Source organism: Acinonyx jubatus, chromosome X (assembly GCF_027475565.1).
Source record: "Acinonyx jubatus isolate Ajub_Pintada_27869175 chromosome X, VMU_Ajub_asm_v1.0, whole genome shotgun sequence".
In the NCBI taxonomy this organism is placed as follows: domain Eukaryota; kingdom Metazoa; phylum Chordata; class Mammalia; order Carnivora; family Felidae; genus Acinonyx; species Acinonyx jubatus.
In genome coordinates, this window is record NC_069389.1 from 85,680,851 (window position 1) to 85,705,078 (window position 24,228).

The 24,228-nt window shown below is 46.3% G+C and overlaps 1 protein-coding gene across 4 annotated transcripts in view; it reads right to left on the reverse strand.

The window, feature by feature from the left end:
* The window catches only part of COL4A6 (collagen type IV alpha 6 chain), a 301,144-nt gene that overhangs the window by 18,280 nt on the left and 258,636 nt on the right, over positions 1-24,228 (reverse strand). For 2 of the 4 annotated variants that reach the window (XM_053201526.1, XM_053201528.1), the window contains exons 14-32: positions 22,333-22,392; positions 21,245-21,289; positions 20,705-20,758; positions 19,399-19,468; positions 18,329-18,436; positions 17,024-17,164; positions 16,068-16,172; positions 14,128-14,288; positions 13,447-13,626; positions 12,706-12,889; positions 10,171-10,224; positions 7,354-7,425; positions 6,972-7,079; positions 5,158-5,379; positions 4,601-4,762; positions 2,778-2,948; positions 1,888-2,031; positions 1,080-1,205; positions 464-645 (exon numbers count right to left, since the gene is read on the reverse strand). In XM_053201526.1, coding sequence (XP_053057501.1) covers positions 464-645; positions 1,080-1,205; positions 1,888-2,031; positions 2,778-2,948; positions 4,601-4,762; positions 5,158-5,379; positions 6,972-7,079; positions 7,354-7,425; positions 10,171-10,224; positions 12,706-12,889; positions 13,447-13,626; positions 14,128-14,288; positions 16,068-16,172; positions 17,024-17,164; positions 18,329-18,436; positions 19,399-19,468; positions 20,705-20,758; positions 21,245-21,289; positions 22,333-22,392 — 2,349 coding nt within the window. The remainder of the gene's footprint in view (positions 1-463; positions 646-1,079; positions 1,206-1,887; positions 2,032-2,777; positions 2,949-4,600; positions 4,763-5,157; positions 5,380-6,971; positions 7,080-7,353; positions 7,426-10,170; positions 10,225-12,705; positions 12,890-13,446; positions 13,627-14,127; positions 14,289-16,067; positions 16,173-17,023; positions 17,165-18,328; positions 18,437-19,398; positions 19,469-20,704; positions 20,759-21,244; positions 21,290-22,332; positions 22,393-24,228) is intronic. The other 2 variants (XM_053201527.1, XM_053201529.1) reach the window with 1 other exon arrangement.

Sequence of the window (24,228 nt, forward strand, 5' to 3'; positions counted from 1 at the left end):
CAATGAGTGATACTGGCAGAGGGGTGCAAACAAAAAAGCAGGTAAGGCAGTTCTTGTTCTCAAGTCATAATGACCTCATTGAGGAAATCAGACCCATGCAGAACTGATTGGGATTCATATAAGCAGTGAGAAATGCAGCATGCTAGCAGGGAGGAAGCTCAGGGACTCCTGGAGGAATGGGTGCCTGGGCTGGGGCCCAGAGCATGGGTAGGCATTGGGCAGTTAGCTGCAGAGTAGCAGGCTCTGGCACACAGGAGAGACAACATGAACAAAGGCCCAGAGGCAGGGACATTCAGGAGAGGGTGGGAAGACCTGTCAGGCTCAATGAGAGGACTCTGTCCAGGATGAGCTGGGGGAGGGGTCTGGGAAGTGGGCTGGGGCCAGAAAGATGGGCAATAGGGGCATGTCCCCCTGCTATGGAGGCCCTTCCCTGGTGGAGAGACAAAGATCTGGGCACACTTACACTTGCTCCTGGTATTCCTGGGAAACCTGTGATTCCAGGGGACCCTTTAAGGCCGGGTAAGCCCCGTAATCCAATGGAGCCAGGGGGGCCTGGTTTCCCATTAAGTCCCTTGATGATACTGGGGAGGCCGGGAACTCCAGGCAAGCCTGGTGGCCCTGGGGGGCCAGCCTCTCCTTTGTCACCTGGGAAAGACACAAACAAGCTTAGAAAAAGGACTCTGGGCAAGAAAAAACCTGCTCCCCCAAGGCGCAGGTACCCTGGATCACAGCTAACCTTGGGGACGGTTAGCTTGGGGGTGAAGGTGTGGGTGGGGGAGGTGCCTTCAGCCTTAGGGGGCACCATTCAGGGCCACCCCAGCTCTAGCACTGCTAGTGCCCACGCCCCATCATCCGCCAGGCTCCTCCAGGGGTACGACAGCCTCTGGCTCAAAACCTCAGTTTCCTGCAGTGGCAGTGAAAACTGGCAGCCTCAAAGTCCAGCACCCTTCAGGCCCAGAGAAGGCAGACTCCTTGGAACCCCGGTTGCCACCCATACTGCCAGTCTAGGGGGTCTTGCCCTTTCTCAGGAGGGAGGTTAAATTTGAGCATTTCTCTTGCCCCATTGCCTGCCCCAGCACCTCTGGGCCCAGGAAATCCGTCAGATCCAGCTGAGCCTCTAGAGCCTTTGTCTCCTTTCAGCTGCAGGTTCAGGATTGGAGGTTTTGGACTGAGGATTCCAGCTGGCCCTGGGTCACCTCTGTCTCCTGCAGGGGTGGAGATTGCGAGACCCTCGTGAAAGGAAGCTTACACACGGAGTCAGGCATGAGCTGACCATTCATCTCAGCTCTTCCCCTCTCTGTCCCCCCTCCCACCCCAGGCTTCCTTTCTGGGCCCTTTCTTGGCCCTGTTTCCCCAACTTTGCATCAGTGTGCATGCCCTCTCCTTTGACAAGCCCAAGGTTCATCAGCAACTTTGGCCCCACTCAAAAGCCTCCTCCACTGAGTATCTGGGAATGTATGATGGGGCCTCTAATATGCAGTGATAACTCAGAAGTGATTAGATCTCTCGGTTTAAAAAGACTTCATTTAGGGGGGCATCTGGGTGGCTCGGTCAGTTAAGTGTCTGACTCTTGGTTTCAGCTCAGGTCATGATCTCACGGTTCCTGAGTTCAAGCTTTACACCCAGCTCTGTGCTGACCTTGCGGAGCCTGCTTGGGATTCTCTCTTTCCCTCTCTCTCTGCCCCTCCACTGCTCATGCACTTGCATTCTCTCTCTCACACACAATAAATAAAAACTCTAAAAAAAATAAAAAGACCTCATTCAGAAGCCCCAAATCTCATTATCTAACACAAGACTGTTATAAGCCACACCAGGAACAAAGTTGACACACAAAATGTACATTGGGAAGCATGGCCAGCAGGTTCAGAATTCAGTGCTCCAGCTTACCTTTTTTACCAGCACTACCAGCCCGTCCAGATGGTCCCACCTTTCCGGCTGACCCAGAAATGCCCTTTAATCCACTTGCACCAGGAATACCAGGGAGACCTGGTATCCCTGGAAAACCTACCAGCCCAGCAGATCCCTTCTCACCTGTTGAGAAAAAAGAACTTCGATTATGATCCCTCTTTTACATACAGAGAAATGGAAGCACAGAGAGGCTTACCCCAAATGGAAGTACTTACCCCAAATCACACAGCTAGGAAGTTGTAGAGAAGGGATTCAAACCCAGGTTTCTCTAACTCCAAAGCCCAAGCTGTCAGTCCTTACACATTATACTACTTCCCTGAACAGGGGCATGACACTAAGCAACAGAAGGGAGAGAAGAAGTGGGCACCTCTCTTATGGTTTGCCAAGTTAGAGCTCACGAGTGGCACAGAGAAAAAAAAAAGCCTAGGACCAGTTGTGTGACCTTGGACCAGTCATCTACCCCTGTAGAAAATGGAGATGCCTCCCATCCAACCTCTGGTGTCTAGCAGGACAATCACAGAAACAGAGCACTAGCAGGACAATCACAGAAACAGAGCAATCGGGCTCCATGGTACGGGGATCATGCAAATGAATAAACACAATGTGACAGTTACCGTCCTGTGTTTTACTGACAATGCTATTCAGCCCAGCGTTCCGCCTGGCCAGCAGTGAGGGTGATTCACCGTGGCTGGAGTTTTCCCTTAGTGCTAGCTTTGTCCAGCCATCTTACCACAAAAAGTCCCACCCACCTCCCTCCCTCCCCCCACTCAGCCCCATTCCCTCTTCCGAGGCAGAGAAGGGGGGCAAGCTGGGCAGCATGGATGACCGTTTGAGGCACCCACTAGTGCCTTTCTGAGCACTTCACTTACCCTTTGGACCCGGCAGGCCTGGCAACCCAGTGCTCCCTGGCAAGCCTGAGTTCCCCAAGAAGCCAATCAGCCCTGGAGATCCTGGAAGGCCTTTCAACCCAGGCAGGCCTCTCTTTCCAGCTGATGCAGGGGGACCTGTCTCGCCTCTTAAACCTTTCTTTCCAGGATGTCCTGAATCAGCACAGGAGAGAACACAGGACAGCCGTCAAGCAAGGCTGTGTCCAGATCTGGTCCACTGCCCATTCCCATGGCTTCTGGCTGGCTGGTTGGCTGGCTGGGTTTTGGAAATGGTCCTGTAACCATGGCCTCTGCAGGCTGCTAACTGACAGAATTCTCTGCTGGCTGAAGCATTAGCTCTTACCACCCAGAGCACCACGCCAGTGGCTATTACTCTCAGCATGGCAGGGCCAGTAAACCCCCTTCTGATTAGAACTTCTTCCCCCTTTATGAATGTGGTGACACATTTTAGCCTCTGAATGGAACTCTGGGAAGCCAAGGTGGCATCTGGACTCCAGTTTCCTGGTACTTCCAGTCTGAATCGCGATACAATGGCTGTTTCCTGAGCCAATCAGTGAAGTAGAGGTTAAAGCTGAGCCATTGTTTCAGCCTCCCAGGGAGCCATGGATACAGGGCTGCCCTTTTAATCCCTCATGCAAGCAGTTAAGTCAGCCAGTTCCTTGGCATTAAGGTTGAAAGGCCCCCTAGTGCCAAGTACTGTAGAAATCCCCAAGGCCCATTTGGTCTCCTAGGTTGTCTGAGACTTCTTTCACCAGGCTTTAAGTTGGTCAATGGGATTAACCTCCTGAGCTGCTGCCAGAGTGGAATGTTCAGGTACAAAGCAAGGAAATTAAAAAACCAAAGGATTAAATCAGTGACGACAGAGGTATTTGGGCCCCCAAGGACCTAATTGAATGGCTGACTTGGCTTTCTATGAATTGAAAAGCATCAAGTAGCTGCAAGCCCCAGGATTCTAATGGGGGGCTGTGAAGGGGATTCCACAACAAGGGAAGGAAATCCAATGGGGGCCAGCCCCACAGCATGGGCTTGGGGACCCCTGGCCTTGCCAAGGTTAGAGTGTATAGTCAGATAATTCCCTGAGCAGGAAAGCCGCGGGGGCATCAGTCTGTGGGCTTGTGTGCTGTTTTCTCACCTGGACGGCCTATGGGAAGACCCCAGAAACACATAAGGATAAAAGGGATTAAAAAGGATTTTAGTGGCTCTGCAAAAACTCAACGTTAGTCACGTGGCCTGCAGTAAGTGGGGGGTGCCATGGTCACTGAGGCAGGGGAGAGGAGGGCGGTGCAAGAAAAAGACAAGCTTCAAACACTAGGCCAGATGCAGGGGGTGTCAGCCCCCAGGCCCAGTGAAGGCCACTTTGGCCACGGGCCCTCAGAGGCAGGCTCATCAGAGAGGCAGGCCACCGTATAGTTATCCTCCTCTCGAGCTTCTCCCCTCAAGACCAAGCAGGCTCCCCTCGGTCCCAGCCAAAGCGGTGGACATGGCTAGACCCACCTCCACAACCAGGGCAGCTTCTCTAACTAGGAAAGGCAGGGGGGAGGCTGAAGCACATAGTTGAGGGGGAATGAGGCCATGGGGGAGGGGCGGGGAGTGATCTGTGGTAACATTTTGGAAGCCAAACTACAGAAATCCATTCTGCTCAGCACTGCAAGGGTCACTTGAGATTGGAAACATGAGGGGTCGGAAATGTCAAATGTCTTTCTAAACCCTGTGCAGGTCTCAGGGCTGCTATGGCTCTCAGGGCACCAGGGCCCAGGGCCCAGCTTAAGTCTGTCAAGCTGGGGCCCCTCCTCCAAAGGACCTACCTGAAGGGCCTGGAAAGCCTGGTGCTCCTGGGAGCCCGGGTTTGCCCTTGATGCCGAATCGGCCATCAGGCCCTGGGGACCCTGGCTGTCCCACGTGGCCTGGTGTTCCAGGCCTGCCCCGTTCACCTTTGGGGCCCAGCAAGCCTGACTTCCCAGGCAGACCTAATGAAAGCAAGGGGCAGATGGTCACAGTCTGGATCAATAGCAGGGACTGGTCACCACACCAACTTGCAGTGCAGAAGCCTGGCCCGGGGTACACCCCAGATGCCATTGTCTTCTCGGCGCCAGCCTTGCTGCTGTTCCCAGCAGCAAAATCACAGGCTTTACGAGAAATCTAACTATTCCTTGTGGTCACTTCTGGATTTACTAAGAAAGGAGAATAGACTCAGGTGATTTAAGAAAAAGTTCCCAACAGGGAGAGATAGAACAAAATGACTTTTTATTTTTAACCTGCCAGTTAATTCACCAGCCCAGGCTCATGCGTATATTCATGCAAGCGTACCCGCCACGGGAAGACTTTCTGTAGATTGTTAAATATGTGAGTCAAAAAGAGTCACCCTTGGGTCCTGGAAGACCAAGGTCTCCAGGAAATCCTTGGTCCCCTGGCAATCCCTGTAGGCCTTGCTCCCCCGGAGCACCATTTTCAGCACCATAGATGTCACCAGAGGCTCCCTTGGAACCTGGTAAACCTGGACTGCCAATTTTCCCAGGCAAGCCATCTTTTCCAGGGAGCCCAGGAAACCCAGGCAAGCCCTTCTCCCCATGAGGTCCAGGAAATCCTAAATGTAAAGAGGCAAAAATAAAAGACCATGGAGGTTTAGAAGTAACAGGTCTGGGTAGAGATCTCTGACACAGATTTTCTTTATCTATTATAAAAGCTAACTAGGGGCACCTGGGTAGCTCAGTTGGTTAAACATCTGACTTTGGCTCAGGTCATGATCTCATGGTTTGTGGCTTCGAGCCCCATGTAGGGCTCTGTGCTGACAGCTCAGAGCCTGGAGCCTGCTTTGGATTCTGTGTCTCCCTCTCTCTCTGCCCCTTCCTTGCTGGAGCTCTCTTTCTCTCTCTCTTTCTCTCTCTCTCTCTCTCTCTGAGAAATAATAAATATTTTTTAAAAAGCTAACTAACATATTAATAATGTGTGTCACTTCTCTTGAAAGTCAGGAGAGCCCTGGTCCTGGGAGGACTTGCCAGAAGCAAGGACTGTGCCATGTGAACCGGAAAAGGTTCTAGCTCAGTGAGGCCAGGCCTTCAGCTGAGCTTAGCAACCCACTCTTGGGGCTGATCCACTGGCCAAAGAGCATAGATTACATCCAGGACTTCCTGTTAAAGGCCCAATTCTTCTGAAGTCATCTAACCCCTGCTGTCTTGCCTCCTTCCTCCTCGGGGGTGGAGGAAATTGAAGCACCAAGAAACCATAGATTGTGTGGCCCAAGATGAGCCCTGTGCTGTAGAGCAGGGTTGTTCTCAAATTGAGTGTGGGTCAGAACCACCTGGAGGAGAAGGTGCTTGGTAAAATCCAGATTGCTGGGCACCGCCCCCCTAGAGCTTCTGATTAGTAACTCTGCCAAGGGTCTCCAAATCTGCCTTGTTAACAAATTCCCAGATGATGCTGGTGCTGCAGGGAACACAGTTTGAGAACCACTGGTGCAGCATAGAACAAGGTTGCAAGAGGGTGTGAGCAAAGGGATAGATATGAACCACTTCTCTCTGACTCATCTGGATCTCTTTCTCTAAGCTAGAGGGAGTTGATCCAAGAAATTGCCAGAGGTACTCGGCAGTCAGATAACCTGGTAGAGTACTAGTTCTGTCACTAGTGGTTTTGTGACCTCAAGCAAGTCACTTTCCATCTGAGCCTCGATTTCCTCATCTGAATATGAAGGGGTTGTTCCAGCTGATGGCCCTTATTGCTGTGATATACTGTCACTCTCTATCTTGAAGCTCTGCCTTGCCTGAGTATGAAGTCAAAGCCATCCCACTCAGGGACGCCTGGGTGGCTCAGTCAAGCGTCTGGCTTAGGCTCAGGTCATGATCTTGCCGTTCATGAGTTCAAGCCTCACGTCAGGCTCTGTGCTAACAGTTCAGAGCCTGGAGCCTGCTTCAGATTCTGCATTTCCCTCTCTCTCTGCCCTTCCCCTACTTGTACTCTCCCTCTCTCTCAAAAATAAATACAACATTAAAAAAAACCCCTCCCCTCTCCCCTACTTGTACTCTCTCTCTCTCTCAAAAATAAATAAAAAATTTAAAAAAAATCCATCCCACCCACACCAGAGTGTGAACCTAACTTCCTATAATCAGGGGATGGCTACCACAATACAAACTCACACTCACACAAAAGGAGAAGCAGGCAAGGAAAAGCTTCTTTCCTTACCTGGCAGTTCAGGAAGGTGAACTAATCCTGGACTTCCAGCCTTTCCTTTATTTCCACGCAATCCAGGATGGCCTGCAATCCCAGGGAGGCCACGGGCCCCCTTAGGACCTGCAAACCCAAACATGAATCAAGAGGGGAAAGGAAAGTCAGTGCGGCTGGTTTCATTTGTAATGTCCACTCAAGAATCCTAGTCTCTTGGAGGGCCTCTTACTCTTACCTCCCCACACAGACCTCTCCAGGAGCCATTCTATTGCCTCAATCCTCAAGGCTGCCCTCTCAGGAAGAATGTGGATCCCCAAATGCTACCAGGCTATGCCCTGCTTCCTTCAGCCCACGGCCCTTACAAGTGTGTTCAATGGCTTTCTTTGGCCTCATTCCATACCTGGGAATCCGGGAGCTCCTGGTAAGCCTGATGGACCGTATGATCCAGGAATTATACACGGCAAGGTGACCCCTGTAAATGGTAACATGTAAGCATCTTGTGAGCCCACTAAGTCAGGTGGGCTCTCCTAGCATGCTCCTTTCCTCCAGTTCTGTTGGATGAGCCAACCAAACTCTTCCCACCCAGCAGCTTGGAGCCCATGCAAAAGAATTGTGGCATCAGAAGCTCTCGGGAGTTACCCCCTAGTGCAACTGCTTATAGGTAAGAGTACTCCTAGTGTCCAAGTGCCAGAATGTCACCTCCTAAACCATCAATGTCCAGTGGGCAGGCATCTACCTATGCAGTAGATGTTACCTAACAAGATTTCCTAGAGGTAGCCTATGTAGGAGGAGCAGCAAATGGCAATGACCTCCTCACCCTACCCTCATATGAAGCCTCTCCCTAGGATGGGTGCTTGGGGATAGGCCTGAGATCCATTATGGCCATATGACTAGACTGGAGGGTTTGAAGTCAAGACCCCTCAAGTTCACATGTCTGCCCTTTTCTTGGAATGAAAACAAACTATTGGGTTCTTTTCCTAAACCATCGGGTTCTTTTGACCCACAGCACTTGGGATCTACAGAAACCTATTGGTGATTACTGTGGGTGAGAGGTAGCTGTATTTCTGTATCAGACAAACACTGAAGGCCACTCTCTTGGCCATGGCAGACAAACAATGACCATTCCCTCAGCTCCTCCTTTGAAAATGTCAACTCTGGTACTCAGGGAGATGCAGTAGTCAATTTCAGTGTTCAAGACTTTGAAGTTGGCATGCATAGCCTTCCCCTAGCAAATTCTTCCTTGCTCATTCATAATTCAAATAAAAAGAGTCTACACAAGATCACAGAGGGGAGGTTTAATAAAATACCGATGAACAAATTTTGTGTAGGCTCCCTCAAGTGCCATTTACAAATAATTGCTATGCTAATTAAAATTAGTCTTGCCTATTCATTAAAACAATCCCCCAAGGCCTGCTTTAAGCCACAGAGCCAACAGTTCTAGTAAACTGCTATAGTTTTTGCCTGTACATAAAATAAATCACAAATTGCCTTTCTTAAAGATATGTTTACAATCTATGATTTAGACTGCTTACTCAACTAGATGGCATTCCTTCTGAACTTGCTCTATTCACAAAGAAACATGGGGAATTGAATATAGTGTATTGGTTAAGAGGTGGGGGGGCTCTTAACCAATACACTATAGACACCGAGCCAGACAGACCTGAGCTTGTATACTAGTTCTGCTATTAACCAGCTGTTTGGACAAGATACTTAACCTCTCTGAGCCTCATGTATAAAACGGGAGCTACTTTTCTCATGTGGCACTTGTGAGGATTATATGAAATAATGCTAATGGCATTCTGCACAGTGTCTGGCACCTTGGCGGTTGCTCAGCAAACAGTAGTTTTTTATTATCTTATTTAAGGAGGAGCATTCAGAAGAGCTCCTCCAAGACCAGCCCCTGGTTTCTACCTTAGTCAGGTTAGTGATGCTACTTTGTAGCCTGGGCAGCAACTTTCCGCCTTGTAGACCTCAGGTTCCCATAGCCACACTTCTACAGGTGGAGATAGCCATAGGCCTGATCTCGCCCCATTAGTGGTCACACCCATCTCCATCCTGCCAGACATTGAAATGATGGGGCTATTTCTCAGGGCTATTTCCCTACTGTGGAACTATAACCTATGGGCAAACACCTTATGATGAGATGCCTCACTGGGAGAGGACTGCCAGTCCTGTGTTCAGCTTGGGCCTCAGTCCCTTGGACTAGGCTGAAGAACTGCCTCCCTAGATGGTATCACGAGAGGGATCCCGCAGAAGATTCTCCTGCCCCAAATATTTCAATGGCCCATTGACTCCAATGTATCAAACACTGCAGTTCCATCGCTTTCAACCTTACAACAAACAGTAAAACACAAATATCTCTGCGCTGGGTCCAAACATGAACCATCCATCCTCACTCAATCATCAGATAAGTTTCATAAATTCTCTTTGCCTGTCACAGCCAGATTAAAAGCAAACATTTAGAGCATGGGGCCAAGGTCAGGCATTGGAAAGGTTCCAGGACAGGACAAATAATGACAAAAGGGAAGATGGAAATCAAGGGCATATTTCCCTTTTGCCTCAGACCAGGCCTGTACACCACAGCACCCTTGTGTAGGCAAGTGGAGGGTCAAAATGCTGAGAAGGTAAGACCTTCAAGTCATCCTGGTATCTGGCTCTTTCACATTACATCTCTGTCTTCTACTTCACATCTGTGAATTCAGAGACTTCTCTTCAACAAAGCATAAATCAGCTTTATCCATGTTCTGTTCTATAACACACAATCTAATTAGTCAGGATTTCCTCCATAAATGCCCAAATTCATTGTCAAAATAAAAAGCACCTCTGCTTATCAAGATTCTATCATTTCAGTTTACTCTGGGTCCAGTGAATAAACATCAGACATGTGTTCATCTTCCAGCTACCTCTCAAGGCAAGTTACAACCCCAGCTAAGTTCATAAAATGAAGGTGCTCAAGGCAGACATCAGCAAAGCCATCAACAAGCATGGTGAAGGAAATCAGTTCCTCTCAGAGACTGCATGCCCATTTACTCCTGTATCCCCTCCCCAAAATCAGGAGTGACAGTGTCAGTGTCAGCCTTCATGCACCCCTCCCCAGCCAAAGGCTCTAGCATGGTGCTCAGGCCATCATGAGTGTTTGCAAGAAAGGTGAACAAAAAGGAAGGGACATTTTGGCAACATCAGTGTTGGAGAACCTCGAGGCTGAGCTAGCTCTCACCTCCCTCTGTGTCTAAGCCTCCTTTACCAATGCTCTCCCTGCAGCAACAGTCACCTAGACCAATCAAGTAAAGAAGAAAATTAAACCCGGACAGAGTTCCTTGAGGCCCAAGGGGAGTCTTGTCTGCAGACTGGGTATGCCCACTAATCAAATTCCCTATCCAGATCGAATGGAGAGAGCTGGCACCCACACAGGATCAAGGACACAGTTGCTGTTTCAATAATAACCAGGGTAATTGATTACTGTGACCATCTGGATCAGAGCCTCTTTGGAAACAGCCAGTTGTCTGCTCGTCCAAGGTTTGTAATGACTCACACCACTAGGTTGAAAAGCTTCTAGTGACTACATCCCCATCCAATGCAGCTGCTCTAGCCTGGGCCACCACTGGTTGGAGTGAACACATTTAAAGAACAGCATCCCTTCGTTTTCATGGCAACAGTAATGGCCATCATGCAAATGTCAGGGGCTCCCAAGTTATGTCTTTTTAAAATTGTATGGAAAAAAAAGATAGGCTTGAGGAGTTATATGTGGTTGCCATGGAAAGAAAAAGAAAGCTAATGCTCTTATCGGAAGTAATTTTTTGGAAAGTCTTGGTACTACAACAAGAACATTTTCTTCATAGGGTATCTCTCAGGCTAGAGCTTACTATATCACTATATTCCTAAGAACTTTCTGTGTCTGGGGCCTAGTGAAGTTTAGGATACACATGGTCCCATGGGCCTCCTTCTGTTGACTCAGCCTGTTTTCAAGCAGTCAGAATGTTGATAATAGCCAGATTTGAGTGTGTGTAAGTATATAGGTAACTCAGTTTATAACTCAGTTTAAAACCCAGTTGCCTACAGAAATGGTTGGCCTAGAATAAAGACCCAATTGGCACAGGGATAGTGGAATGACCATGAATAATATCTCTGGGAACAGAGATGGAGGCAAAGCTAGGACTTCCAAAAGTACAATACTTTAGTTTGATAAAATTCCTCACAGCCTTCACAGGGTTTTGTAAACTGAAATACAACTTGGTTTTAAGAATCTTGAATCATCATTTTTTAACATATACCATCATCCTTGGTATGCCAACACATGCAAGTAGATTTTAAAGTCAATAAACATGACAAGACCTGGTTTCTGTCTTCTTTTTTGGTAATTCTTCAAGGTGACAAGGTAGAATGAGAAGAAATGGGTCTAAGAAATAGCCCCTTGGTTATTTAGAGGCCTTTTTCTTCTGTGAGTATATATTAGTATCGTATGGAACATTACACTATACTAGGAAAATTGAGAAATGCTAAAAAGAATTGCCTTCCAGACACTTACAAAGCAGTTGAGAAAACTAAAAGCATTAATGGAAGAAAACATGTAATTTAAGAGGAAATGGAATATGTTGTGGAGGTCAAGAGAAGGTTTAGTGGGGAAGTAGGCATGTACCCTGAAAGACAGATAAAATCTGACTGCACAGAAAAAAAAGAGGAAGAGCATTCCAGAAAAAGGCAACTGCTTGTAGCTTTGGACTAGTGGCGAGATGTGATGATATCAGTGCTTTACAAATACTGAATTGGCAGCATTGTTCATAGAAGAACTGAGTGAGGAAAGTCTGGAGGTAGGGGATGAGAAACCACTTAGGAAGCTATTTGTCATTCACTCACTCATCCATCCATCCATCCACTCATCCTTACTTCCAATGTCATTCACTCACTCATCCATCCATTCATCCATCCACTCATCCTTCCTTCCAACTGTCCATTTATTCTGAAAAGCATGTAGGTATTTGATAAGCTTAGGTGTGAGACAATGAGAACTTAGTAGCAAGAAGAGGAGGGAAAGAATATAAGAAGCACTGCAAATGAAGAATAAGAAATGAATTTCAAGTTTTCAAACTTCAGATAACAATAAGGATGGTGCCGCTAATGGAAACAGAAGTTGGGATGGAGAGCTATTCTGGCTGTATGCAAGAAGGTGACTTATTAACATAGCACCATCACAATCTACAAGCAGGACTGTCACTCCCTACAATTCCTGAAATGCTGATAGAAAAGCGAGGGGTTTAAGGTATGAAATAAAGATTAGACTAGATACAAATAGAGTCTCTTCTCAATCTGAGATCTCATGAATTAAGGAAAGGTTCCTCTCTGGTGATGATAGTACCATATAACTTAAGAGGACACCTATCCAATCTCTTGCTCATTACTTCAATGATACTTGTAGCAAATGGCCATCCAGCATCTGCTTGAAATTTTCCAGGGATTATGAGCTCACAACCTCCCAAGACAGCTCTGTTACATTTTCAGACTGCTGTTAGGAAGTCTTTTTTGTTTTGTTTTGTTTTTACTAAGTAGAACTGAAGTCTAGATTGCTCTGTATAAGTGTAACACAATTATGTACAATTATGATCCTTTGTCCTCATGAAAAACCTTAAAAAATTGCAAGAAGTGATTATAACCAGCCAAAATTCTTCTTATGACACATTTCATGTACCTGGGTCATATCTACACTCTACAAGGGGTCAGTTTTTCAAGTCCATGGCCATCTGATTCCATGACTCACCTGGAAGCCCAGGGAGGCCTTGCTTCCCTGGTAATCCATCTATTCCTTGATTTCCAGGAAGCCCACGAGGTCCGGGAGATCCCGGCAGTCCATTTCCTGGGGGACCAGCTGGACCACTGTGGCCCTTTTCACCAGGAAGTCCTGGTAACCCCTTCTCACCTGGGAAGCCCTGTCCACCATCACCCTAGAGAACACATAAGAAAGAATGCAATCCCAACTTAAAGATTTATCCTGAGTTGTTTGACCATAGGAAAGAGGTAGCCAGTGTGACCGATGTTTGGTTTTTTGTTAAAATTCTCCGTCACTCTAGTTTATCAATCAGTTCCTCTGATTTAGTTCATTTAGTTCATGGAAATGAAGTTTGTCAATTCTTGATGATCTGATAATACAAAATATTCTAGACCACTGGTGGGGAGGGGGCAGGAAACTGGAGCAAGGTAATAGTCCCTGGCAGGGGTTGGGTCACAGAAAGCAGCCGGATAACCTGCAAGGGAAAGCTGAGAAGCTAAAGCATTTTCAGTGATATGGTCAATGGGTACTAGCATTTCTCAAATGAGGCAATGACCCATTTTGAGAAAAAGATTCCCATTTTACAGAAAAGAAAAGCACAGAGCACAGAGTTTCAGTGGCAGAGGTGGGAGGATATGTTCTACCCTGTCTCATGGTTAGTGGCCATCAGGACCCCCACTAAGTCAGATGTGAGGATTTATAGAGCTTATCACCCAGGAACTATCAACTTACTGGGAGGCCTGGCAGACCTGGTAAACCTGGTACTCCATCCTTCCCTGGGATTCCTGTTTTACCAGGGAGCCCCTGGGGGCCAGGATCACCCCGCTCCCCTGGCATCCTTGATCTTGAACTGAGAGTTGGCTCCCCTTTCTCTCCTTTGCGGCCTGCAGGACCCCGAGGTCCAAATAAACCCTACAAAACAGACAAAAGGGAACAATCAGGAGATGTATACATTATAGGACTCTGGTACCTAGCATAGATCTGACCTAAAGCAGAACCTTGGGTACATTTTGGCACTGTTCAGGGCACTTGATAATTTCCTCATCTGGGATTACAACTGCCCATTTTTTTTCTTATCCTTTCTAAATCTTTGAAATTTTTGAGGATGGTAACCCTGTCTTAATTCGATTTCATCTTCAGGGCCCAGCGCAGTGTTAGGCAAATACAAATAATTTTGTGGAAGGAAGAGAGGGATTAAGGAAGTGGGGGAAGGGAGGGAACATAGGTAGGTCAAAGCAGAAAGGGACTTTGGAGATCAGCTAGTCTGACTTTTTCATATTACAGATCAAAACCCTGAAGCTTTGTTTTATTCCAATCTGTCTTTCCTGTGTTTTAGGAACGTGACTGGGGAGGAGTACGGGGCACTGGAAAGCTCCTATTGCTCCCTCAGGGCCAAAGTTTGGTGAGACTTACTGGAGTCCCTGATGGGCCCTGTGTACCCCCAGGGCCTGGATCTCCTCTGGTTCCTTTAAGGCCTGGAAGGCCAATGAGACCTTGTGACCCAGGCAGGCCTGGCTCCCCAGGTGGTCCAATGTTAGGGACACCGCCATCACAAGCACAAAACCCTGAGTCGCCTGGAGGAGAAAAAGACAACATTAAACAAAATAGACCATCTTTCTAAGAAAAAGGATGATACAACAGCGGTAATTTGTGACTTGAACAACTCCCTGGAGGGAATCAGAATGTCCACAGAGAACAAACTCACATGAACTAGGTTTATGAACCAGATCTACTCTCTATCAAAGTACATTTGTACCAGTGATTTGATTTCATTACTCTCAGGGGAGACAACCCAGCGATCAGTGAGTCTAATTAATGTACAGCCAGAGTTAAGAACCACTGCCCTATGCTAACCACTTGGATCTGGAATCTAAGCCACTCAAAAATTCTCTTCATCATAATGTCTTTTCCCTTGTGTTCTGTACACAGAGACAAATGTCCAATAAATGTATGACAGGGATTTTGGCAAAGCACCTTTGAAGTGGTATCAAGGAATCACTAACACTATAGCCCAGCCACCTGTACCTTCCATGCTTATGGTGTAGAAAACGAGAACTTAGGCCAATGTAGGTGACTCTGAGGTCCCCTAACATCCTGAAGGGCCTCTTTTTACTTTCAGAAAATTGATGATCCCTGAAACTCGGAAAGAACAGTCTGTAGCATTTCTCAAGTGTGATCCATGGATCACAGTCAGTTATGTTGCCTGTTCATAAGGCAGCTTGCTGGGCCTCACCCCAATTCTAATAAAGCAGACTCTCAGGAGGCCAGAACCAAAATCTAATTTTGAGTAATCTCCCTTAGGTGATTCTCATGTACAGTGAAGCTTGAGAATCACCATCACTATTCCAGACTTAGGGAAAACCTTCTGGTCCCATGGGAATATAGAATGGGGAGCATTAGAGTTATATCTTTTCAGGAGCGAGAATGGTATCCGGAAGTACACTAGCTCTGTAGTGAGTCACACAAAGGCAAAGGTTAACATCCTAAGTCAAAACTTGCAATTCCATCTCCTTTTTCTCCAAATAGTCCTCCTTGCAGCTGAACAACAGAGATGGAACTTTTAAAAACTTCTCAACTAGCTCCTATACTTACGTAGTGACATTTTATGATTCAGTAATGAGAAAGGGGAAGAGTAAGTTAGGACCTCCTGCTTGAGGCTGAGAAGAGCTGTTAACTCTGCGAGAGAAGGGGAAAGATCTCAGATAACTTGAACTCCCTAGGCCATCCCCAAACCTCTCTGGAGCCCAGAGTTTCACCTCTTCCTCCACTTAGGCCTGGGCTGCAACTAAAATGAATTGATTTATTTGAGCTTTAAGCATCTGCATCTCAAGAGTATGAAACAGAGGAATGACCCAAAGGCAGCAAGAAGATGGACAGAGCAGTGTGGCCAAAGGCTGGCATAATCAGTTAGCCCTTCAACATCGGGGGGTGGGAAGGGAGATGCAGTTATTTTTCTGGAGCCAGTTGGTTGTTTCAGAGTGCCAACTCTTGACCTTTTCAGAGTCCTATCCTTCAGACTGAAGTTAATGATAAGTGGCATCCATCCTTGGCCTTGCAAGCTGAAAAGTGTTGCCGCATGTACTGGTTAATAACTGGGGTTAACTGCAACAGCTTCTGCAGGTGGACACAATAGGACGAGCAGCCTGCAAGCCACTTTGTTCTATGTGACCTCAACTTCCAGCCTCAGTCTCAGAGCCCTAAACATAGCCCTTCCAACAATCTTAAAATCAAATCCCCGATCAAGATCCCAAATTGCTTTTGTTCACATTCCCAAGGCTGTTAGTTTGCTCATTCCCCGGAAAGCTTTCTGCAAGGAGTGTGGGGAACAAAGAAACCCAAGGGGACAAAATTACCTTTTATTCCTTTGAGGCCTGGGTTTCCTTTTGGACCTCGTTCTCCTCGGAGACCAGGGAACCCTGGCTCTGTGTTCTGTAGTGTTCCAGTCTCAAATGTTCGACCTTCAGGACAAAGGAAGCATGAAGGATCTCACACGAGCCTAGACTCACATGACTCAGCACAGCAGCTCAGTCACTGAGGACTAAGCATCCTTGAGTATAAACAACTGAAGCAGACACAGGGACCCAAAGTCTGTAGCAAGTCTTATCCCTTATTGACTCTATTCATTCTACTACTGCTTACAGAAGGTCTACTATGTTCCAGGCACTGGACTAGACAATGAGGGTACAGGAATGACCCAGATAGCTTCAGTAAGCCAACAGGCCCAAAGTCTACCCCAGAAAGTTTGAGGGAATGGGTGCAAGCTACAGAAGTCATGGGGTTTAGATTACAAACAAGCACACTGGGCATATTTCTAGCCTTTCTCTTAGAATCTAGAATTCCATACTCAGGTAGGAGACTTAGGGAAAATAAGCCTTGTAGAGGCTTTTAGCAACCATCTTGAGGATCCAGGCTTGGCTTTCCATTTCTCAGGCTCTCAGCCCACCCCACTGGAGCTTGAAGGAGCCAATGTTGCTTCATCATGAGCTGCAAGACCAGAGGCCAAGGGGCTGAGAACAGTGGAGGGTGGAATGAAATGAGTACAGAAATTGGAAGGAATTAGATAGTGTTTGGTTATTGAGGTGGATATGCTTGCTTTTTTCTTGATGAGCACTCTGAGTGCTGTGGTCGTTAACCTGTAGAAGAAGGCTCTGACTCAGAGAGAACAAGGCCTTTGTCACTGCCCCTCTGCCAGTCATTGTGTATCCTGGCTATTTCTTCTGTGAAATGCTCTCTCCCTCAAAAATCATGAGTGTTCTGCCATCTGGGTCACACCTGAGTCTCAACACCAAAGAGAAAAATGATGACTTACCAGGTGGGCCTGCTAGGCCTGGTAAGCCTGGCAAACCGCCTCTGCCAGGGGGGCCAGCTGCCCCAACTGTGGTGCGGCCTGGGTTTCCTTTGTCCCCCTTGAGACCTGGAACTCCTTGGTGCCCTAGGGCACCTGGGACATCTGGAAGAATAAGCCCACACAATAATGCTACTCATGTCACCCTACCCTTCAGGGGCATTGCAATCAGTGGCATACATTGGAAACTAACTCCAAGGGAAGAATTTGGAAAAGCATTTGCCCTTCTCTTGCATAAGAGTTAGAGGGCTCATTAGGAATCATCTAGCCTAACTCCTCAGTAAGTTGAGACCCAAAGTCATGAGGAAACATGGTCAAGGGCACAAAGCTTTTTAGTGGCAAACCTGAGAGGGAAACCTGGTCTCCAGCCTTGTACTTTGTGATTTTTCAACCTTGGTAGTGGGATCAGCTGTACCTCCTCCAGTGGCTGCTTTATTTATTTATTTATTTATTTATTTATTTATTAATTCTTTTTAACATTTATTTATTTTTGAGACAGAGAGAGAGAGCATGAACAGGGGAGGGTCAGAGGAAGAGGGAGGCATAGAATCTGAAACAGGCTCCAGGCTCTGAGCTGTCAGCACAGAGCCTGACACGGGGCTCGAACCCACAGACCGCGAGATCATGACCTGAGCCGAAGCTGGACGCTTAACCAACTGAGCCACCCAGGCGCCCCCTCCAGTGGCTGCTTTAAAAGCACAGGTATCCTTACAGATGCCCATCTCCAAGGAACTTAGAAACTGATGCCTTTAAAAGCAATGTCTGAAGCTTTATATTTGGGTCACCATGGCCACTCAGAATCTGGCATGCCCTTTCTCTATTTACTACTATAGAATGATATACAGGTATGCCCCTCCAATTGTTGTTTCAAGGGTGTCATCCATAGGATCCTGGGCCATTTAGTGCCTGAGTTAAGCACAGAGTGAGGATCTGGGTACAAACTCTCCTCTGGGCTTTTGTTGGCCCCTTCTGGCAAGCATCAGCTGGGATGGCACATCCACAGAAGAGTGACAGGGTTCTAGCAGGCCAACACTGGCCCCCTCTGGTTACCAAAAACCTCAGTAGAGTTGCCTGTTTAGCAATGCTACATTATTCAAGCCAAAAGAAAGCTGTTCACCCAGGTCCTATCTTCATATACATTAGCTTTGGGACAGTGGTAGGGAGCTTAGTGACTACCATTTACCTTTCCTTTGACTTTGGCTAGGTACATACCCAGACCAGAATGGGTAGAGGACAGATCTGTGCAGGGGGTGGGTTAGTTTGCTTTACCTGGTAAAGCTGGCAAGCCAGGGAGGCCGGAAGTTCCAGGCAGGCCCTGGACACCTTCATCTCCTTTAAGTCCTGGGAGGCCTGGCACACCAGGGTCTCCAGGGTAACCTGGCATTGTGATGAAAGAAAAAAGCCATAAGCAAACCCAGAGAAGGCCCACTAATGTCACAAAATGTCTAAGAGGAGTTGCAAGGAGATGTCCTCATGGTGGACGTGCCTTTCTTGTACTTCATAGGTCTCTCAGATGCTAATGGCCTCAGTGATAATGGGCCCACTTGAGCTAAGTCTCCATTAATGTCCAGAACCAGTCTGGCCAGGGTTTACCTTCCATGGTAAGATCTGGTAAGTACTAGGAACGTTTTTCTACTACTACCAACCTGCTGTTATGCATCAAATATCTACTATTTGTGTTACGGTGTTGAATTCTACCACTCATATTATGCACATAGGTTCCCTGGAAGTGGAACATAAGAAGCCGCTGTCGATCATTAACACCTTGGCTTCAGTGAATTTACTGGCTAGGGCATGGGCCAGAGAAAATGAGAGAGGAGAAATAATTTAGGACACTCATGTAGAAGAGGTACAATAGTAGAAGCCTTTGCTCAAGCAAAGAGTAGAGACACTGGGCATATGGATGTTTGGAGAAGGCAATGGAAAGAGTTGGATACTTCTCCACCTCCTATGAAATCGTCAAACCCAAGTATGAATGGGATCATGTAGATGAGACACCAAGTGTCTCATGGTACAAGGCTGCAGTCAGCCTGGCTGGGGAGGATACCAATCCTTCCCTAAGCATCTTTAAGAGAACAATTTTCAGCAAGTTCAGGCCCAGTCTGACCCAAATCCTAGTCTTAGTGGACCCAACACAAACATGAAGCATAGGGCTTGACTTTTTTGCCCAAAGACATTGGAGTTCAATTTTCTAAGTACAGGACTCATGAGGGGCCCTTGAGGGTGTTGGGTTTAGCAGCAATCCAGTGGCTGACAAAGTACCCTTTTCACAATCGCAGGGAATATAGAATTTAAGTCCTGGTCCTTTCTTTTTCACTCAAATCAATGAAAAGTTGCACCTGAGATCACAGCACCATCCGTATCGATGTAAACATCTGGGCCTGGCAAGCCAATGCCACCCTTTTCGCCCTGTAAAGATTCAATGTGTTAAATGCAAATATTTCTGTGACCTCATCACTCAAGATCTATGTGCCTTCAAAACCACTCCTCAGGAAAATGAAAGGTTTCTCCTCCTGCAACCCCTGATTCCCAGGGCCAACTAGTCCATAGGTTAATTCCAGAGCTCAATAAGTTTCAGATGAAGGCAACATAAGGCAGGCCAGAGGCCTTACACTCAATTGCAAACCTGTCAAAAACAAGGGATCTCAATTTTATTTTGCAACCTGACTCAAGGATAATCTGCTTCTGGACCCGAGGAACATGTCACAAGAACAGACAACATTGCTGCACCAAAGAGGTGCAAAGGAAGGAGCAGTTGCAAAATTTTCTCCACACTTAGCAGGCCTAAGACTCTGCTACCATCACTGGCCTTGTTAGTGGATGATGTCAGGCAGAGGAAATCAAAGGACTTTCCAAAAGGGTGACTCAGTCCCCAAAAGGGGGACTCAGGTATCAGAATCAGATACAATGGCATATCCAGGTAGGGTGGTGGGAGCTGCCTGTCCTAGGTACAGGCAATGAGGGGGTGCATCGTCTGTAGAGAATTTAAAAACAATCCCCCCCAAAATTTGGCAATTCTAAACCATGTCAGTAGTAGAATATTCTTCCTTGTAGAGATGGATTTGCTTTCACAGCCTCCCCCTTTTAGTCTGCCATTGATCAAGTGGAATCTAAGGAATGCTCAATGGCTTTGTGTGTTAAAAGTAGTTCATGCACTGAAGTGCATATGAAAAGAGTAACCTTTAAAATGTTAAAAAATACTTCATCTCATCTGTAGGCATTTGTTAAGGTCCAAGAGTTTGTGTCCTCCTTCCCCCCGCCCTCAATTCATTTTGAAAACCTAATGCCCAAGGTGATGGTATTAGGATGTGGCATCTTTGGGAAGTGATAAGGTCATAAGGGTGGAGCTAATGCCCTTAAGAAGACTAATGCCCTTATAAGAAAAGGCCAAGAGAGCTAGCTTGCCCCTTCCACCATGTGAGGACACAGTGAGAAGTCAGTGACTTGGAAGAGGACCCTCACCCAACCATTCTGGCACCATGATCTCGGGCTTCTCAAAACTGTGAGAAATAATTTTCTGTTGTTTATAAGTCACCCAGTCTGTGATATTTTCTTATAGCAGTCAAATGGACTAAACAGCATTTATGGTAATTTTTCACTCTTCCACCTCCCCAATCCAGGATTTTCACTTCCCAACAACATTACCTTAATTCCTGGAAATCCATTAAATCCAGGGAAACCTGAGGACCCTTTCTTGCCCTGAGACAGAAACATAGTTACAACTAAGTCAAATGTCTAAGAGCATATGGGGGACTGGTCTTTGGACGAGGCCAGGGCAAATGGCACAGGGACGTTGGCTGGCATGCCAGAGTATTCCAGGAGTCTACCTGACTCTGGAGGGTGTAAAAGGTTCCAGAAGGCAATATGGACCAGGTAGCCACCTTGCATCTTAGGAGGTATAAGGGCCACCTGCTAGAGATGAATACAAGCAGGCTGGCCTTGCTAGACCCCGATAACGTAATAAGTAAGTATGACCATGGTACAGCACTGGATTGGTAGCACTGGAGACTCTGCTTCTTGGGGCAAGATAAAAGAAGATAGTGGCTGAGATTATGCCAAAGAGAGGTAGATACTTTGTATTATAAGCAGTGATTCCCTTTGGACTGATGGCCACATTAAGTAAAGCAAGAGGGCCTTTTAATTATGACTTTACATGTGGGCTTTTAATGATATTAACCAAAATACCTTACTCCCTGGGGGGCCTCGGAGTCCTTCTAAACCCATGGGACCCTGTAAAGAGAATGGAGGCACCTTAGAAAGATTAATAGCCCACACTAGAAAAAGCCAATAGACTTACATAACAAAGCTATCCAACTGAGTTCAGGATTTTGCCTATCCTAAAATCAGGTAAGAGAATGTTCCTAGACCTGGCTTAATGACTTTTCTTCTAAGCACTAATCCATCAGGCTGAATAACCACACAGAGCATTTTTAAAGAGCTAAACAAATGGAAACATTTTAAGTACTAGGTGGAATTTGGTAGAAGGGATGGGTGGTATTATACTTAGTGTGCATTAGTTCCAAGTCATGAGACTTTTTAAATAGATTGTGGGAGGGCCTCTTGTCTCTCACCCCAAATGCATTCTTGGTTGGTGATTATGTCTTTTCAAGACAAGAGAGTAAAGTAGAGGAAGAAATGGTGGGGTAATGGGTGAACACTGCTGAATATTCAAAATACTCTTAACAAGATTTATGATCACACTAAAATCATAATTTTCTAAAATATGACTTCTTTAAGGCTAAAGGTTGGCCAATTGCTTACAGCCCAACATCTAAGTGACTGAAACACTTAAAATCACCGAGGCTAACAATTATTTCTTCACTTGAATTGAGCTTATTATCAGAAATTGTTGATTGCAAACATCACTATGTTCTAGAACATCCCAGGCTTGTTTCTGTCCTATAAAGATTGTACTTGGTCCTCTTTCTTCCATTCCTGCAACACCCACACTCTTGCCCACATTCCCTCAGGATAAAATATAATTAAAACAAGACAACACTCACACCATTTTTAGCCCAGAAGATAATTATGTACGACAACAAAGAGAGTAAGTAGGCTGAGGAGCCATTTCTTATTCAAAGGAGCCACTAAGTCAAGGAAATGGGGCAAAGTGAAAAGGAGGAGATCATAGAGACCTGTCAGAGGGCTGATGAAGAGAAATAAAAGAAGCTTTGGTGGCCATCAGGTTACATAACATAAAGATGCAAACAGGACAAAAAAATATGGACTGGGTGACTTGACAGACTTAGGCAAGCAACATTCCAGGTTCATACCCTAGGTCCTGGCAAACCAGGGATTCCCTTTTCACCCTTTTCTCCAGCAGTTCCAAATCCCTAAAGGAAAAAAGAAACCACAAGTTATAACATCCATTTCTTCATAGGTCTCCTGGCTCCATCCAAAGCAGGGAAGTAACTTTAAATCAGTGCCACTGACCTATTGGGGAGGCTCACCATGATGAGTCTCTTGTCACTGTCTGAGAAACACATGGGTCCTGAATATAATTTGGACCACTGATTCAAGGTTCCCTCTTGGTTTTAGAAGTAATGTCATGTTCCCCTAAACACTAGTACATGTATTCATAGCAACATGGACTGACAGCATAAAAATGATTAAATATCTAACCTCATTGGTTTTACAGATGGTAACACTAACATTCAGAAGGGCTAAGCATGTCATATGGGTTACAGAATCAATGAGATGGCCAGGTCTTCAAATTTCCATTCCAGGGCCCTTTCCATGAAAATAGGCTGTCTTCCATCACCTAGGAACTCATTTCTTTGACCCACAGATGGAGAATTTTGTTAATTGTTGGGGGTCGATACTAGAGGGAAGAGCTTTTGCCCTCTGGAGACATGATGACTGTGTCATTCTCTTCAGTGGGAAGGATTATTTCTTTCTAGGTGTGGTCTAGAACCCTGCAGACCCTAGCAGTACTCTGAAGGGCACCATGAGATGGTCTTCAATCCCTCTTGCCCTGCTCAAAGACTGAAGATTTCAGTCATAGACCTGACTTGGGGACAAGCAGAAATCCAAAGAGCAGACTGAGTGAGAAAAGCTTCCTTCCCTCTGGGTCCAAGGCAAGCATATTCTGGGCCCTTGAGATACAGAAAAGTTCATTATTAAAGTGGATAGAGTCTTTCATGGCAAACCTCATCAAGGCCATTTTGTTGTTACTGTTTAAAATTGGACTTTCTGGAGCATAGATTTTGGCAAACAACATTCATGCCTATTGTAAGAGTAAAGGAAGCAGTGATTCTTTCTCAAATGTAAGCTTGTAAAAGATGGTAAATGTTGTGGCATGTCTCCTGTTGTCCTCTTGATGTGACCTGGCTCAGCTGGTTATGCAGGCTCTGCTCTAATCCCACTTAGAATTTTTCCTTCTTCTTACATACTCAGAGCACTCCCATGGGTACTGAAAGCTGGCTGAACAAACCTTAGCTTTGTAGGCCCAAGTTGTGTTTGTTTTGTTTTGTTTTTTAATGTGTTTTTTTTGTGTGTGTGTGTGTCTTTTTTATTGCGGGGTCGAGTGTGCATCTGTGAAGGGTCTAGTTCAAAGCAAGCTTTGGTTCCTTCTCGCCTTTCTTTTTTCTACGTCAATAGTTGTGTGTCAACTGGGTCAGACCTCATGCTGAATAGGATTTCTATTTGAAAGGCCTATGCGTCAAATGAACTCAAACTTACTTGAAATCTGTTCTGCATCTCAAATGGGAAACCAAGGCATGCTGCCACCTGGTGGAATCTGTCTATGGGTCTCTGAAGCCAAACATCATGCAGCTTTCCCTGGTCTGGCCATGGAAGCTATAGCAGCCCACACTGCCCCAGACTCTTACAGCACTGAGATGACTTAAATGTATGAAAGTTTGTAAGCAGGAGGTCTATGTCACACTCACTTCCATCTCCTCCAAGACATGTTACTTTGCAGGCTGAACACATACAAAGTGGTTCCATACATACTTGTTGAATTAAAAAGAATGACCCGGAGACCAAAACTGTTGCAAAAAGTGAAGCATGTCCTAGAACTGTCCAGGAACTGTCTCACACTCTCCACCTATCTTGCCTGTAGTTGGAAAGACAACAGGACTTTGTCCTCCTTCTTCAGAAAGCAGAAAGTGTATCAGGACTCTTGCTCTCTCAGAGAGCTTGTGCTACCATGTGAACAAAAATAAATA